The following is a 16,130-nucleotide window of genomic DNA, read 5'->3' as shown; positions in this document are numbered from 1 at the left end:
CCCATAATAGTACCAGCTCTACAAAGGCAGGGACTTGGTCCAGCGCCATGTCCCCAGTGCCCAGCACCAGGCCAGTATTGACAGTATCATCGACCAGCACCACGTAGCACCAACCCAGCAAAACGCGCTCTGTAAACAGAGCGGCCATGCAGGAATGTGGCTGCCTGTAATCCCAGGTCACCGTAAACCACCGTAAATATTTACTGAAGAATCCAGGAAACTTGACCTTAAGTCCATCCACTCCCAAGGTCCCAGTAAAGTCCGGGGCAGCCAGGACTTTAAGGGCTCGTGTAAGGGCTGACCAGCCTTGAGCCTCCATGTCCTCTTCTGAAAAACGGTCCAGCAGAGGCCTGAGACACAGTCACTCCACAGAGGCTAATTACTCAGTGCCCCTCAGACGGCCGCACTGTGCTGGGACTGGGGGCGGCCTCAGCTTCTCTTCTGCCCTGATCGTGCAGCTCCTGCTCCCACCCCCACCCGCAGGCCCCTCAGCTATGGAGATAGCCTGCAGTTGGCCAGAACCTCCTCCTTAAAAAGCTCCTTAGTGACAGTTGCCGATTCCTGAACACGCCCCCTAGAGTCCAGTCCCCCGCCCTCCCCCAGGCTTCCCCGCGTCTAGGCAGGGCGCTGTCCTCAGGAAGAGCTCTGGGTGAACACTGTTTTCCCCATTCCTGTTCACTTCTGGGGAGGCTCTCCAGCCCGTTACAACTCGGTGCCCTGGGCCACTGCCAATGACCTGAGCCATCCTGTGCGTGGCTTCCGTGCTCTGCTTCAGGCTGCTTCCCGGCCCCCTGTGAGCATTGCTAGTTAAGCCCCTCTGAGGCCCCGGGGCACCCCCGCCGGGCTGTTCCCGTCACTCTCCCTGAACAGCTGGGGGAGCCTGGAGGAGTGACTTGGGGGGTGGCTTTCCCATTGGGGAAATGGACTATTCCTGCCACCCTGCATCACTTTAGCAACCGTCTTCCCTCTAGAAGATTCTCCATTCAGTGACTACAGGGAAACTCTACCCCTCTCCAGATTAAGGTAAGATAAGCAGGTAAGAGGAAAAGCTCTGGAGTCAGAATGTCTAAATTCACATCCCAGCTCTGCCACTCACTGGCTGTGTGACCTTGGACCACTTACGTAACGTCTCTGTGCCTGTTTCCTTGCTGGGAAATGCAGTTAATGAGAGCACTTATTTCAAAGGTGTTGTGAGGAGTAAATCAGTCAGGACAGGCACAGCCTTTCCTAAACACAAGCTATCACTTTACTCAAGTTTGCATGTACTGTCGATAATCAATGAGGTTCTTCCCCAAAAGGCTTTAACTGATTCATCTCAGTGTTTTTCTTTTTGTTACCATTGTCCAGGCCAAGGCCCAAGGACTTACAGAAAACAGCATGTTCTTCTTATCCTGGTTCACAGCTCTGGGGTCTGGGATGGTGTCTGTGTGCTTGGTCACGGACACCGATTCACCTGGTGGTGGAATCAGAAATAAGCACACGTGAAGACACCCCCATGCCCCAATCCAGCCCCCACCTGGTGCAGCCTCCAGGCCTCACCTGTCAGGATGGACTGGTCCACTCTCAGTGTGGTGGACTTGATCTCAATGAGGCGGAGGTCAGCGGGCACTTTGTCTCCCACTGCAGAGAAAGGACGGCCTGGCTGAGTGTGTTTGAGCACTGCCCCCTGGGAAAGCCCAAAGGAACCAAGGCTGGGGCTGGGAGGCCCTAGGCTGTGATCCCTCAGGCGGGCCCTGTCCCCTGTCCCCCGGCCTATGGTCTCACCTGTCCAACAGGGTTTGAGCCAAAGAGCTTTGGAGAGTCTCATATATAGCCAGAAAGATGGGGGTACAGAGAGGGATGTGCTTGCCAGCACCACATAAGGAAAGAAAGAGGCCCCCAACGTACCCGCCACTTCCACGATGTCTCCAGGGACGATGTCCCGTGCGCGGACCCTCTGCACACCGGTTCGGTCGGAGCGGATCACCTTGCCCATCTCAGGCTCATACTCCTTCAGGGCCTCGATGGCACTCTCGGCGTTGCGTTCCTGCAGAACACCAGGCAGATTGCGGTCTGTCCCTGCTGACCCCAGCAGGCCACCCTCTTGGAGTGACACCCTTGGGGCTTGGGATGGAGATGGAAGCAGAAGGACCTTCGCCACCAGGTAGAAATCACACCCGGCAGCCCAGCCCCACCCTTGTCTCCCACCTGCCACACGCCCACGACTGCATTGGCCACAAGGATCAGCATGATGACCAGGGGCTCCACGAAGGCTGTCGTGGTCTCCTCACCCTCCTCGAACCAGGCCAGGACCTGCCGGGGTAGACGCTGGTGAACTTGGGCTGTGCTGTGGGCTAGTCTGCTCGCCACTTCCTTTGCAGCCTGGGTCTCCTGTCTGCTCCCCTGCTTTGGGGAGGATCCCTGTAAAACCCTGAACTTGGAGAAGGCTGCTCTGAGGAGGCCTCAGCTTAGGACAGCCAGCCTCTGCAGCCCGTGACCACCACAGCACAAGTCCCACTGCCAACTCCCAGGGCCACGGGCCCGCAGTGCAGCTGACGCAGCTGACGCAGCTGCAGGTCTCACTGTCTGCCTGGCTGCGGTCTGCCAGGTGTGGCGGCCGTATCGCCAGCAGCAGCAGCAGCAGCAGCAGCACCAGCACCTGGGGACTTGTTAAAAACGCAATTCTCGGGGGCCACCCCAGACTTCCAGCAGTGTTTCCACAAGCCCAGGGGACCCTGCTACAGGCTCACACTTGAAGTCTGATGGCCAGAGAAACATGATTCCAGCCAGAGCCCAGGCCTGAAGACAAGAGACCCAGTTCAAGTCTCGTTCCCACCTCTTGGCCTAACTGGGTCCTTGTCACCACCCCCCACCCCACTGCCTCAGTGTGTCCACCTGTACCAGCACCCTTTGGGCTTGCCCATTTTAGGATAGACTTTTTTTTTCTGTAAGAGTCCTCAGTTTCCACCAGGACAGCAAGTGACCAGGGGGCCAGACACAGCTGGCTGGAAGGGAAGAGTCGGTCCCACCAAGGGCCCTTGCTGTCCCTCCGCTGCAAGTCACCAAGATGAGTTCTGCCCCCAGGCCCTGCGGGTGCCAGGCGGGAGCAGGAATCCTGTCCACCCTCAGGGTCTCTGCTGCTCAGTCACCCCAGATGACAACCATGGTCCCACTCCCCACCACCCCATGCTGGCCCCCTTGTCCTTCATGGAAATGGGCAAGAGCAAAGGGGCGCAGCAGCCCCCAGGAGGCTGCACGGGGCCCGAAGTCTTCCAAGGGGCCCAGGGAGTCACAGAACGGGCTGGGCTCTTAGCCAGGGTGGTTTTGTTTCCTGGGGGTATCTGGCAACCTCTGGAGACCTGCAGTGGCACAGCTGGGGGCGCCGCTGGCATCCGATGGCTGGCGGCCAGGGATGCTGCTAAACACTCCGCGGTGCACAGGATGGCCCCAGACAAAGAGCCAGCTGGTCCAACATGTCAGTAGTGCTAACACAGGAAGGGGCAGGGGCAGGCGCTCTGCCAGCCAGGGTGGGACAGAGGGGAGTGGGCTCCAGCAGGCGTGAGGGGCTGCGAGGAGGGTCCACGAGGGAAGCTGACATCTGAGCGGGGCGGGGCAGGCCGGGGCCCAGGGATGCCGACAGCTGAGAGACAGCCCTGCATCCAGAGCCTGCGCACTGCCCCGGCCTGGCTCCCCCTCCCACCGGCTGCCTGATGCTGTGGGACCGGAGCCCTACTTACAAAGGAGACCAGGGCGGCCAGCAGCAAGATGCGCACCAGAAGGTCCTCAAACTGCTCCAGCACCAGCTCCCACAGGGACTTGCCTGGGAATGGGGACACGGGCTGAGGCCAGCTGACCTGCCTTGACTGAGAACTGGGTCAGCCACGGAGCCCACCGGGCCTACTCCCTCCCTGCCATTCAAAGAGGGAGAGCCTGAGGCCTTGGGAGGCCCGGGCAGGGGCCCTCAGTGGGGCCTCGCTCTGTCAGGGAGGGGAGAACACAATGTGGCAGTGAACAGCCCACGGGTGTCGCCCCCTGGTCTTGCAGCCCACCCTGGTGCAAGCCTCACCTTCCTCAGTCGGGAGCTCTGCGGGATCCAGCGGCCACGGGCGCCAAGAGGAGACAAGAGACAACTGAGTTACGCAGTGGAGCCTCGGAGGCCTCCGGGCAGCCCCTCCCACTGTGTCCACCTGGACCCACGATGGTCGTGACACGCCCCACAGCCCTCTGAAGTCGCACACTGGATGGTCTGCGCCCAGAGGCTTCTACTCCCTCCACCATGCCCCCCCAAACCCCACTCTGGCTGAGGACTAGACCAGAGCCAGGACAGCGCTTCCAGACACTCCAGTCCAGCCCTTCCCCATAGCATGGAGGGGAAACAGCAAACTGGATCAGGGGCCCCAAGGTCACACAGCAAGTCAGTAGCCACCCTGCACGGCTCTTTCTCAGATGACTGCCCAGTCCTGTTCAATGCCCCCACCTCCACACCTCAAGTTTCAAACATTGGCTTGGGCTGCCTCTGACACCTCAGCTCTTCCAGGACCCCCAGGACCCCCAGGGGGAGGTCTGAAGCACAGCCAGCCCTCTGAGCCCCATCCCACCCGGGCGCTTCCCAGACACGGCCACAGCAGCCAGCATTCCAGGCAGTCAGGAGGCTTGCATGGTTTGGCTCCTGGGGCCCAGCCTGAACAAGCCCTGCCTCCTCGTGCTCCTCCAGGGACTGACCCGGCCGGCGGCATTGGCATCACCCAGGATCTGGTTCAGACTCTGAGGCCCTACTCCAGGCTGCCCCTCTCTTCCTCCTCCTCCTCCCTTCCTCCTCCTCCTCAACACAGGTCCCTGCATTGTCCACCTGTTTTTGGCTTGAGTACCCATCAATCGTTTTTTCCTGTGGGAGCCCTCTCCCAGACCACCTGTTGGGAAGTTCTGGAGTCTGCACCCGGCCACTGACCCGTGGGGAGTGTCGAGCAGCCCACTGGACTGCAGGAATCCAGGAGGGAAACATATAACCTAAAAATACACTTTCTAGCATTTTCGCCTAAGTCCTATTTTAGGCAACGGCTGACATTTTCCGTGGAAAATGTAATCTCCAGTGTCCTGCGTTGAGATTAAAATCAAACAGACTTTTTCCTTCTGATCTGTTTAGCTGAAGTGAACAGGAAAGGTGGGGGGAGGCCAGGCCTGGCTCCTGGGCCAGTCCTCCAATGGGGCAGGGTCCTTAGAGGTCGCACCAGCCACAGTGGCCCCAGCACAGAGCAGGGAGGCTTCAGGGAGTGCACCGGCCTGCTCCTGCCCGCACCTCGGTGGGTTTCTTCAGGTTTCCGGGCCAAAGGGAGCTGATCGTAAGTCTCACCTGAACCCCTCCTGCTGTCTCCCACACCCCTCCCTCTGGCAGGCACCTACTGCCTAGGCCACCACCTTCCTTAGGGCATTTTTTAAAAATATTTTATTTATTTATTTTTAGAGGGGAAGGGAGGGAAAAAGAGAGGGAGAGAAATATCAATGTGTGGTTGCCTCTTGAGTACGCCCTCCACTGGGGACCCTGCCCACAACCCAGGCACGTACCCTGACTGGGAATCGAACCGGCAACCCCTAGCTTCACAGGCCAGCACTCAATCCACTGAGCCACACCAGCCAGGGCCTTCCTTAGGGCATTTTTTTTCTGGGCAGGGGCAATGCCTGGGGTTGGAAAGCATGTCATGGGGCAACATACCAGCTCTAGTCCCCCTCAAGCCGCCCCCTCCCTGACTCCCAAGTTCTTTCTCTACCCTCCCATGTGGGTCTCCCCTTCTGCGCTCTGACCCTCACTCAAGCTGTGGCCATTAAGCTGTTCCCCAAATGCAGCAGGTCCCTGAGTAACATGTCGTGTTGGTATAACGCTGAGGAGATGCCAAGGGAACTTAACTCTTGTTTCTATCAAGGAGCCCAGGGTAAAATGGGTTTTGTTATACGTGGTTTTGCCAGTGTCTAGACCCTGTGGACGTTAGGTGAGAGCTAAAGTACTTCGGATTCTCCTACCCCGTAGGCACACAGTAGGACGGCAGTCCCCGACCCCATGTAACTTGTGAAAAGAAGGACCTGTGTTAGTCCCGGGCAGCCAGGCTGAGCTGTGGGTGTGATGACGGACGAGCCTGTAGCGGTGCCGCCACGCACAGCGGCCACGGGCCACATGTAGCTATTGAGCACTGGAAGGTGGCTAGTGTGAGTGTGTAGCTAAATTTTTGCTTTAAATTTTAAATCTTACTTAATTGTCATTCATTTTCATTTAAACGGCCACACGAGGCTAGTGGCTGCCGTGTTGGACAGCGCAGGTCAGGAGCTCTTTGTCCTTCCGCTACAGAAACCGGCAACCCTGAGAGGTGCCCGCTCTGTGAACCGAGTCACAGAGGGCAGGAGACACAGGGCCGCGCGACGGCCTGCCGTGGACACACACATACACACAGGGAGCGAGCGATGACCTCTTGTTTAAAGTCTTTGAGCTTCGGGGGTTGTTACAGCAGCACGGCCTAGGTGATCCTGACTGATACCCCTTTCTCCCCGAACCTGGCTTCTGCCACAAGGCTCCCCTTCCACCCCCACCCACTGTCCCTGGGGTGGTCATGCAGATAGCCTGCCCTTCCTGCACATACATGTGCTCGTGACCCACCGGAGCGGCTGGGCCTCTGGGGCTCTGGGCCTCATGGGACGATGGGGGCCCACCGTACCTTGGAGGGCTGCCGCAAAGACTATCATTAATAATAATAAGAGCCCCATTTACTGAGCACCTGCTGTGTACCAGGCAGCGTGCCGGGTGCTCCCCCTCCATCACCTCCAAAGGGGAGGGGAGGCGCTGTGTGCGGGCACAGGCAAAGGCACTCCCTGACGAAGCGCAGCAGAGCTGGCGGGCGCCACGCTGGCTCCTCGTGTGCGGGGCTCCCTTGTGACTCGCAAACAGCCGGAGGAGGAGGGCTTGATTACTATTCCCACGTTACAGAGCAGACGGCTGAAGCCCAGGGAGGCTGGGCGACTAGCTCAGGGTCACACAGCTGAGACGTGGGCGTGGCAAGGAGGGCCCGAGCTCAGGTGGTCTGGTGCTCAAACCCCTGCTCCAGACCTCCTGCACTAACCCCTGGACTGTCCTGCCTTCTCACCTGGGCCCTCTCAGCCGAGACGACCTGAAAAACGTGGTGTCCCCTGTCCCAACAACTGTTGGGCTGAATGCTCTCATCCCATCAACTGGCTCATCCCCCCGTTTTGGTCCCGGAGCCACCAGCCAAAACCATCCCTGTCCCAGGGCCCTGCTGTCCTCATAGAGGGTATTTGGGGGTAACTAGGCCCTGGCAGCTCAGTCCTGGTCTGCTTCAAACCCCAATCCTGCCAACACCCTAGACGACCAATTCTCCTCTAACGTGACCAAGTCCTGGGGCTGTGGAGCACCCTCCCAGCCCCTCCTCAGGCATTCCTGCAAGAAGCTGGTTCCCCTTTGCTATCCGACCAGGCTGCATATAGGAGGGTGGACGGGCTGAGCCAGTTCCCCTTGAAATGGTGGCACTGGGCCCTCAGCGGTGTCAGATGCCCCTTTGTTAAACGGGGAGAAGGCCCCACCCTGTCCACCTCTTGGTGTCGTCCACTAGGCTGCATAGGCATAGGCCGAAACAGGAGGTGCTGCTCCCTCCCAGGTCCTGGCTGGGCCAGCTCAGGGGCAAGCAACCCCCACTGGGAGAGTAGACCTCTGGACCTCCCTCTAAGGGCCTCTCCCAGCCAACCTCTGTTCTGGGTCACTGATGCCAGACTGAGCCGGCCCATGCCCGCAGATGCCTGATGTGGGGCTGGCCTGGGTGGGGGGTCTGGGAGTTAGCCTGGGTGGCCAAAGAGGATGTGATCAGAGAAGACTCCTGGCTTAGAGCAAGGAGTCTGGTCCATAGGGCTTGAGTTCAAATCTTGTTCTATGTCTTAGTAGTTCTGTGACCCCCACTCTGGGCAAAATGGGGGTAATCATAGTCACTATCTCATAAGGGTGGTGTGAAGACTGAAGGGCATGCTATGCATAAAACACTGAGAATATGCACAGCACACAGCACACGCTTAATACACATTGGCTATAGTGGTAGTTATGAGAATGTAAACTCCATGACAGCAGGACTTCATTAAGTGCAATGTCCCTTGCACCTGGAAAGGTGCTCAATAAACATCTATAAATGGTCCTAAGCCTGGTGGCTCAGTTAGCTGAAGTGTTATCTCGTGCACCAAAAGGTTTCAGGCTTGATTCCTGGTCAGAGCACATACCTAGGTTGCAGGTTCGATCCCAGTTGGGGCATGTATGGGAGACAGCTGATTGATGCTTCTCTCTCACATCTCTCTCTCTCTCTCCCTCCTTCCCTTCCTCTCTCTCTAAAATCAATAAACACATCCTGGGTGAGGATCAGTAAAAAAAAAAAAAAAAAAGAAATTTATGAATGAATGACCCTGTCTCTGCCTGGCTTATAGGCCTTGAGTGGCTCTCCCTAGCCTGCTGAATAAAGACCAACCTTAGCATGGCCTTCAAGGCCTTCCTGGATCTGCCCCAGCCTGCTGGTCCAGAATCACTCCCCTATCTTAGACATATGTCCATCCATCTGCCAGCCAAGCAAGACACCTCAGGATTGCCACCACCTCCCCTGGTTTTCCCCTCCGAGACTTTGCTGGGGCCATTCCTCCTGTGCAGGACACGCTTCCCCATCTCCTCATCTAAGCCCCAGCCTCCAGGAAGGCTTCCAGGGCAAAAAGCCCCTCCCCTGATCACCCTGCCCTGCTCTCACCAGTCCTCAGTATGAGGGTTGCCCCACCTGACTGGGGCGCCTGGGGGGGGCAGGGAGGAGCTGAGTCACCACTGCCTCCACACGGAGCTTTGCAGAGTTGTTTACTCAGTTGCCCACAGCCCAGAGCCCAGGAGAAGGTGGGTACAAGGGCCAGGGCCGCCCCCAGGCTCCACCACCACCTGCTCCCCTAATCCCCCCCTCTTGACTCCTTCCTTCTCACAACATTGGAAACTGGTATTTCAGCTTCTAAATGTCAGTCCCAGCCGGGAGAGGCAAGTGCTCACCAAGGTCTTCCTCAAAGGTAAATTTACAAAGCAATTAAATTGTCACTTGCAGAATAAGGAAGAGGCCCTAGCTGGGCAGCCCCGCCCAGCCCACCTGGCCCTGCCCAGGTCTCCAGGGCCCACCTAGAGTGGACAGCCTGGTCCCGCTCTGTAGGGGGCCTTGGGAAGTGTGTGGGCTCCATAGGCCCCTGGTCCATCTGGTACTAAAAACACCCCTGCGAAGGCGTTGCTCAGTATCAGTGTGTCAGCTGAGCTGTGGGCAGACCTGGCCCTGCCTCAGGGAGCTCCTGGTGCAAGGGGCGGGGGGATGGTGGTGGAGGGGGGCGCCGGTTCCAAGGGCACAGGACTGATGTAGTCCCTGGGGGAGGGGGCTAAATTTCCCCAACTCTGGTGTGAAAACCAGAGCAACACCTGAAACACCTGGAACTTCCAAATCCCTGCAGACAAGCTACGCCCCCTCAGTTCTGAGAGTCCTGTCACATCTGCAAGGCCCTTAAGGGGTCTCAGGGTCCCACCTCTGCCCTACAGAGGACATGGAGGCCGCGGAAGGGCAAGTCCGCCTGAGGCTGGCAACTGAGACCGCTCTCCCTCCCACTTCCTGCCTGGCCCCACTCCACTTGGCCTGGTTTCTGTGGGCTTCCCAAGGGTTCCAGCGGCCACGTGGGGCCGTGCTAAGGGCAGGAGATAAGACCACAGCTGACGCTGTCAGTGGGAATCTAGATCAGGACCATCCCTCCCACCCGGCACCCTGGGGCCCGAGCATCCACTGAAAACATGAGGCCCAGGAAGTCGGCTCCCATCCCCATCACAGCCCCTCCCCCAGCACCCCTGAAAAGGGAACACCCCAGGACACCTCCCAGGATCTCTCCTGACTTCCACATCACTGGGCTTGCCAGGGCCCTTGGGTGTTGGCCCACTTAGCAGGACATACCCTACCCACTCCTGCCTCCCGCCCTGGCTCACGCCCAGCCAAGGTGATGGGCAGCCCGAGCAAAGACACAGGAAATCAAATGGCTCCTAGACACATGAAACACTGCCCAGCCCGACTTGGAAGCAGAGGAATAAGAGTAAAACCATGGGAGGACTCTCTTCCATCAGACTGACACAGGTTAGAACGCTCAGTAACGCACTGCCTTGGTGAGGCCGCGAGAGACAGGCAGGCCAGTGGGGGCAACGTTAGGGAGAAAAATTTAGCAACAGCTGTCAAAAGTGGAAATACACATGACCTTTGACCCAGCAACTCCCCTTCTAGGGATTTATCCTTTGGTGATATTCACAAGTGTGTGAAAGGACATGGGGTCAAGGATACGCCTTGCAGCAGGTGTGACTGCAGGGGCTGAGAACAAGCCGGGGTGAAGAGATGCTGGAACAGCCACATGGTGAAACCCTGCAAAGCTACTAGGAAGCCCAAGGAAGCTCCACCTCCATGAGTGACTGTCACATGGGAAGCAGGGGTGAAGCAGCTCTAGCAATCCACTCTTCTGTGTAAAAAACTCCTGGATCACAGATCCAGACGTGTACCTGCGCAGAGGATCTTGGGAAGCAGACACAAGACGGGGGCGGGAACACCGCAGGGGTCGTGGTTGGGGACAGGGCTGGGAGACTGTACTATATGTCTTTGTCCCCTTTGAATGTTGTCCTGAATGCACTTTTTTATTCAAAAAATAAATTGAAAGGCTGTGGAAAGGCCCCCTCCCCTGGGGAAGCTGAGTCCTGGGCACCTCCAGGACCTGCAGAGGACAGGCGCTCACGAGAGGTGCTGGCCAGGGAGCCTCTGGCTCACTGCCCCACTGGGGCCTCAGAGGACACATCTCTAGACCGGGTTGGGACAGCGGGTGTTTTGTTGGGGGGAAACTTCTGGCTGGCCTGCTCACTGATGGCACAGCAGAGGCCCCCACTCCCAGCTCCCAGGTCGGGGGTGGGGGGCAGGATCCCCAGCCCCTGCCTCCTGCTGGCAGAATTTGCAAACTTCAGGACTTAAGCAAATGACTGCTTTGTGGTTTCCAGTGCTAACGACCTTGCAGGTGCATAGATTCCTGGGGTTGGGGTGGTGGACACCAGTCCCTGGGGTGTTCCCCTCCACCTGCAGTCCCCGCCCACCCCACCACCCAGCTTCTGGCCCGAAGCCATGCTTATCCTCTTCAGCTGCAAAGAGGGATGGTCTGGTGCATAGGAACACTCACTATGACATGGGTCCTATCGTAGCCTCGCTTATGATGAAGAAACCGAGGCACAGACAGGCAAAGTCTTATCCAGGATCACACAGCTATGAAGGGGCAGAGCTAGGGTCCCACCCCCATCAGCCCCACCCTAGAGGCTGTGCTGGCAGAGACTGCAGGACACTGTGCCTCCCCCTCAGGCAGGAGTGGGGCAGGGAAAGCATGAGGCCAGCAGGGGCCACTGGCTCCCCTCCCCCTCACCTGACCATCTCCAGAGCCCTGGAATGATTCCTGAAGAGAGGCCATCAGCAACCAGAGAGGAGAGCACTCCAGGGCTCCGCAGGGGCCGGGGGCAAAGCTGGAGTAGCTCCTGCCTAGCGGACCCCAAGGGCTAGCATGGGCACCAACACCAGGGCCCCAGAGCCTGTGGAGATGGTGGCTCCCTTGCAAAAACAAGGAAAGCGGGGTCCAGAGAGGGACAGGCGCCCAGTAGTAGCTCCACCACTTGCTCTGTGACCTTGGGCAAGTTGTCTAACCTCCGGGTCCCTCAGTTATCTCCTCTGTAAAATGCGGATGAAAACAGTGGTTTTCAGAAAGAAATAAGAGATGAAAAGTGCTGAGAACAGTGCCTGGCACATAGTAAGTGCTCAATGAACATTAGCTTTTATTATTACTACTATGAAAGCACAGAGAGCCCTGGCTGGTATGGATTGAGTGCTGGCCTGCGAACCGCAAGGTCACTGGTTCGATTCCCAGTCAGGGCACACGCTTGGGTTGTAGGCCAGGTCCCCAGTTGGGGGTGTGTGAGAGGCAACCGATCGTGTTTCTCTCCCTCTCTTTCTCCCTCCCTTCCCCTCTCTTTAAAAATAAGTAAAATACTTTTTTAAAAGAAAGCACAGAGAAACCAGGGGAGCCATCACTGGCCCCCCAAATTTTCCTAATGCTCATAGCATCCCCCCCATACACATCCAGCTCTGCAGACCTGCACCACACCGACATCCTTATCCACCACCTCACACAGATGCTCAGTGTCCAGGCACCTCGACCAGACAAAAGAGTGTGGGGAGAGTGAGGGGACTCCCTCCTTCTCAGTCAGTCCCCCTTCTGCTGGACCAACAAGGACATGGGGGCCAGAAAAAAGAGGGGGTTTGGCCAGGGTCACGCAGGACGGAATGTGTGTGATCCTGGAGGCAGAACCAAGGGCCAGGTCTCCGGCTTCTCTTGGGAATCGGGGCTCCTGAGCCAGAGGCCACCGCCGCACAGAAGAGGCTGTGGGCCCCCAGACCTGCTGCCCGGACCCCCACCTCCAACCCAGGGTTGGGGACAGGCCCTGCTGCCCGCCTGTCCCGCAAGGACAGCGCCCTCCCTGCAAAGTCACTAATGGGGGAGATTAAATAATATTTATCTCCCGAGTTCCTCCCACAGTGCAACTAAATATAGCAACTAATTTTTTTGAAAAGGGATTTCTGCTCCAGAAAGATAATATTTATATAAGAGGTGGTTTTTATAAACCAATACAAGACCCAAAGCTCCCTTTCTGACAGCTTTTCCTAGTTTTTAGCCGGTTCAGAGCAGTGAGACTTCAGGCCAGCACACCTTCCCTTTTGGCTGGCTGGGAAACCAAGTCTGCAAATACAAGCTGGGCTTGGCTGATGGAGGGGACATTTCTGGCTGGACCCCTCTCACTCTGCGGGTGGACAAAGGGAGTGAAAAGTCCTGCCTGGAAGCCACTTGGGGAGGGGACCTCTACACCTTCTGCCCTCACAGAGCCTCCAAATGGGCTAGGGACACTTCTGGACAGTATCTGGCACTAGCTGTGCCTTTTGGCAGATGGAGAATCCCACACTCCCTTGAAGATGAGTGAGAAACGATCCTTCTCCCACTCAGACAGCAACAGCGTGGAGGCGCCCTCCCGCCCGGACACCGGCAGGCACCGCTCCGGGTCATCCAGGAGTGAAAGGCCTCCCCAGGCAACTCCTTGAGTGAGGCCTTGAATTTGCCACACCTCCCCCCGGGGGGGGAGGGTCTCTAGCCTCGACAGTTCAAAGCCCCCATCGGCCCCGACTCCCGCCAGCCACATCCGCCTCGGGTTGCAGAAAGAGGAAGACCTGAGGGTGGGGGTGGGGGCACCAAGGCTGCCAGCTGACAAGCTGCACCTTCTGGGCGTTTTATTGAGCCCTCGGGGGAGACCCTGGGGACAGCTGGGAGGCTGGGCCTCAGAGTCCTCTCCTGGTCCCTCGCCAGCCGCCCTCAGGGTGTGCACCTGCACGACCGGCCTCCGTCGCTGACTGTGGGTGGGGTGGGCTAAGGCTTGCAAGAGTGGATCGGGCCGGGCTGGAGGTGGGAAGTTTGGAAGGGCTCTACAGGTCCCTGGGGCTGGAGGGACGGGAACGGGGAAGGGGAGCTTGGCGTCCGGCCACCGAACCCAGAACCCACCCACCCCACCGCCCGCCGCGAAGGTGACCGCGAGGCCTCGCTGGGTGCCCCAGGAGCATCTGCAGAGGTTTCCGGAGCCCTTGCTTCCTGCCCGCCCGCGGGGGCCCGAGAGCTGGGGGTGGGGTTGCCGCTCTTCGGCCGCGCTGCAGGGGAAAAACGGAGACTGCGGTGCGCGCGGCCCCCGATGCCCCGGCCCGGCCCGCGCTCTCACCGTTGGGGCCGTAGCGCTCCCGCGCGCTAGTCACCTGCGCTGGGCTCAGGCCACCCTCGGCGGTCACCGAGAAGTGGCGCAGCACGTCGGCGGTGGGGAGCAGGTGCGCCGCCTCCATGCCGCCCGCCCGGCCGTCTGCGCCGTCGGCACTGTCGAGGCCGCCTCTACGCGGGACTACTGCGCGAGGCGCTGGGGGTGCGGGCCCGGGAGGGCGCCGCGCGAGGCCATGTCCGCGCTGGGACCTTCCCCGACGGCAGTGACAGCAGCAGCCTAGGCCTGCACCAGGATGCTGCGCTCCGGGCGCCCTCCCCGGGGCGGGGCGGCGCGGGGCCCGCCCCCGCACTCACAGCCCTTCCGGCCGCCCTCGGAGCCCGCCGCCCCGCCCCCGCAGCGCCCCGGGGAGCCGAGGCCGGGCCACCAGCCCATTCTGCAGAAGAGGGAACTGAGGCCTCCAGCGGGGAGCGCGCCGAGCTTGGGGAAGCAAGGACCGGTGGCCCGGAGGGGCCTTGGCCCTTGTCCACAGAGCTCTGGGCGCCTCCAGGGGCCAATAGCCAGGCGAACTTTGGAGCACAGGGTCTCTGATTCGCCTTCCTTTGAGTCCTCCAGGGTACTGGGAGATTGCAAATGGAGTTGTCCAAAGAGGCGTTTGCTACCCCCAACTCGAATTCTGCAGACCCTAAGTTTAGAGGGAACCCAGAAGGCCTGTGAATAAGCCTGTCTCCTCCAAAGGAGATGACTTGGTGTTTTTTTCCTCTTGATGTTTGTGCTTTCTTCCTTCTTTTCCAAATGTCCAGTGATTAGTGCTTATTCCTCATACAAGCAGCACTTCTGAACAATGAACCAGTATATAAGAAAGTAAGCCAGTGTTGCCTTAGATGCACGCCCTCACCCTAGCAGGAAATGTAACTGCCGGGTGGGGGTGGGGCTCCCTAGAGATGCTTGAAGGGTAAGGTGGAGACCTCTGGCCAGGGTCCCCAGGAAGAGTGGCCCTGGCCCAAGGAGGGGAGGGCCAGAGGAACCCCCTCCAGTGCCACCTGAGCTCGAGCCACTTCGGAGGTGCGAGAGATGGGGCTGCAGTTCAGGGAAGCAAGCTGAGGGGAGGCAGAACCACTCACCCCACCATCTGGAGGGGCAAAGAGAACAGTTGTCTCCTTGTACCCCCTCCAGCCTGAGACACCCAGCCAGTCTCACCCCATTGGCCATCTTACCCCCCACCAAGTTGGCCTCTTCTATCCAGGGCTTCAGCCTCTGGGATCCACCTTGGCTGCCCAGGGTCACAGATTCCAGGACTGAGCCCACCCAGACAGGTGTTCAAACCCCAAAGCCTACGGGGCCTCTGCAGCCAGAAAGCCTCTCCAGGCCCAGCATCCGCGCGCACACACACACACCCCTGACACACACAAACCTCAGCTTCCAGCCTAGCTTCTGGCTGCTGAGCCTTAACCCAGACCATGTGTACCCCCAGCTTCTGTCCTCCTTCCAGGACAGCACAGGGGTGCTCACCCTCTGTGTCCCCTTTGCTGTGCCCTCTTGAGCAGAGACATTCAGTGACAACCCTATGGACCAAATGATCCAGCCTCTCACTGCCTCGATGGGTCATCTACACCGACTCTCAGGGCCTCAGCAGGGCCTCAGCCTGCACCTGTGAGGTAGGGGATCACTGGCTTTTTGGCTGTGGCTCCTTCTAGCCTGGCATTTCAGATCTCAAGTCCAATATCCCCTGTATTTCCTCCCGTCCCTTTCTTCTCTCACCACTATAGTCCATAAAGATAGCCCCGTCTGTATTCCCAAGCTGCCAGGGAAAATGTTAGCCAGGGCTAGGTGGGGACAGAACCCTATAGCTGCCTACTAGAGACCTGTCTCCCAGAAACATGGAGCCCTAGGCATTCAAGCAGCTGGGAATCCCTCCCCCTCCCCCACATATGCATCCCAGGGGACTGACTCCCCTTGGCCAGCCTCAGGGACCTTAACCCTAAGCTTCTCCCATTGCACCCTACCCTCAGGTGGCAGGGTGTTTGCTAGAAGATAGGGCCAGAAGGCCTGCCTGTTTGCTCTGGCAGGCTAGCCTACGTCCCCTGTCTCCAGCCCAGCCAGCCCAACCCACACCACTCTGCCTCCGAACCACCACAGGCGGGGCTGCCAGCCACAGGCCCCCCAACCCCTGGCAGGCTTTCACACCTGTCAGCATACCCACTAGCTCAGCTGCCCCCATGTTGACTTCTGGGCGTGGCTCCAGCTCCCACAGAATCACACAGTCATTTTACACTCAGACTACCTGTTTGGTTGC

The 16,130-nt window shown here is 58.7% G+C and overlaps 1 protein-coding gene across 2 annotated transcripts in view; it reads right to left on the bottom strand.

Annotated features, from left to right (window-relative positions):
• Positions 1 to 14,130, bottom strand: part of ATP2A3 (ATPase sarcoplasmic/endoplasmic reticulum Ca2+ transporting 3) — a 33,467-nt gene extending 19,337 nt beyond the window's left edge. For both annotated transcript variants that reach the window (XM_024564591.4, XM_024564592.4), the window contains exons 1-7: positions 13,844 to 14,130; positions 4,046 to 4,063; positions 3,717 to 3,799; positions 2,188 to 2,292; positions 1,888 to 2,026; positions 1,540 to 1,620; positions 1,368 to 1,453 (exon numbers count right to left, since the gene is read on the bottom strand). In XM_024564591.4, coding sequence (XP_024420359.2) covers positions 1,368 to 1,453; positions 1,540 to 1,620; positions 1,888 to 2,026; positions 2,188 to 2,292; positions 3,717 to 3,799; positions 4,046 to 4,063; positions 13,844 to 13,961 — 630 coding nt within the window. In that variant the 5' untranslated portion in view covers positions 13,962 to 14,130. The remainder of the gene's footprint in view (positions 1 to 1,367; positions 1,454 to 1,539; positions 1,621 to 1,887; positions 2,027 to 2,187; positions 2,293 to 3,716; positions 3,800 to 4,045; positions 4,064 to 13,843) is intronic.
• Positions 14,131 to 16,130: the final 2,000 nt, after the last annotated feature.

The sequence above is a fragment of the Desmodus rotundus genome, chromosome 9 (genome assembly GCF_022682495.2).
Source record: "Desmodus rotundus isolate HL8 chromosome 9, HLdesRot8A.1, whole genome shotgun sequence".
NCBI classification, from domain to species: domain Eukaryota; kingdom Metazoa; phylum Chordata; class Mammalia; order Chiroptera; family Phyllostomidae; genus Desmodus; species Desmodus rotundus.
This window is presented reverse-complemented; position numbering and strand designations above follow the sequence as displayed.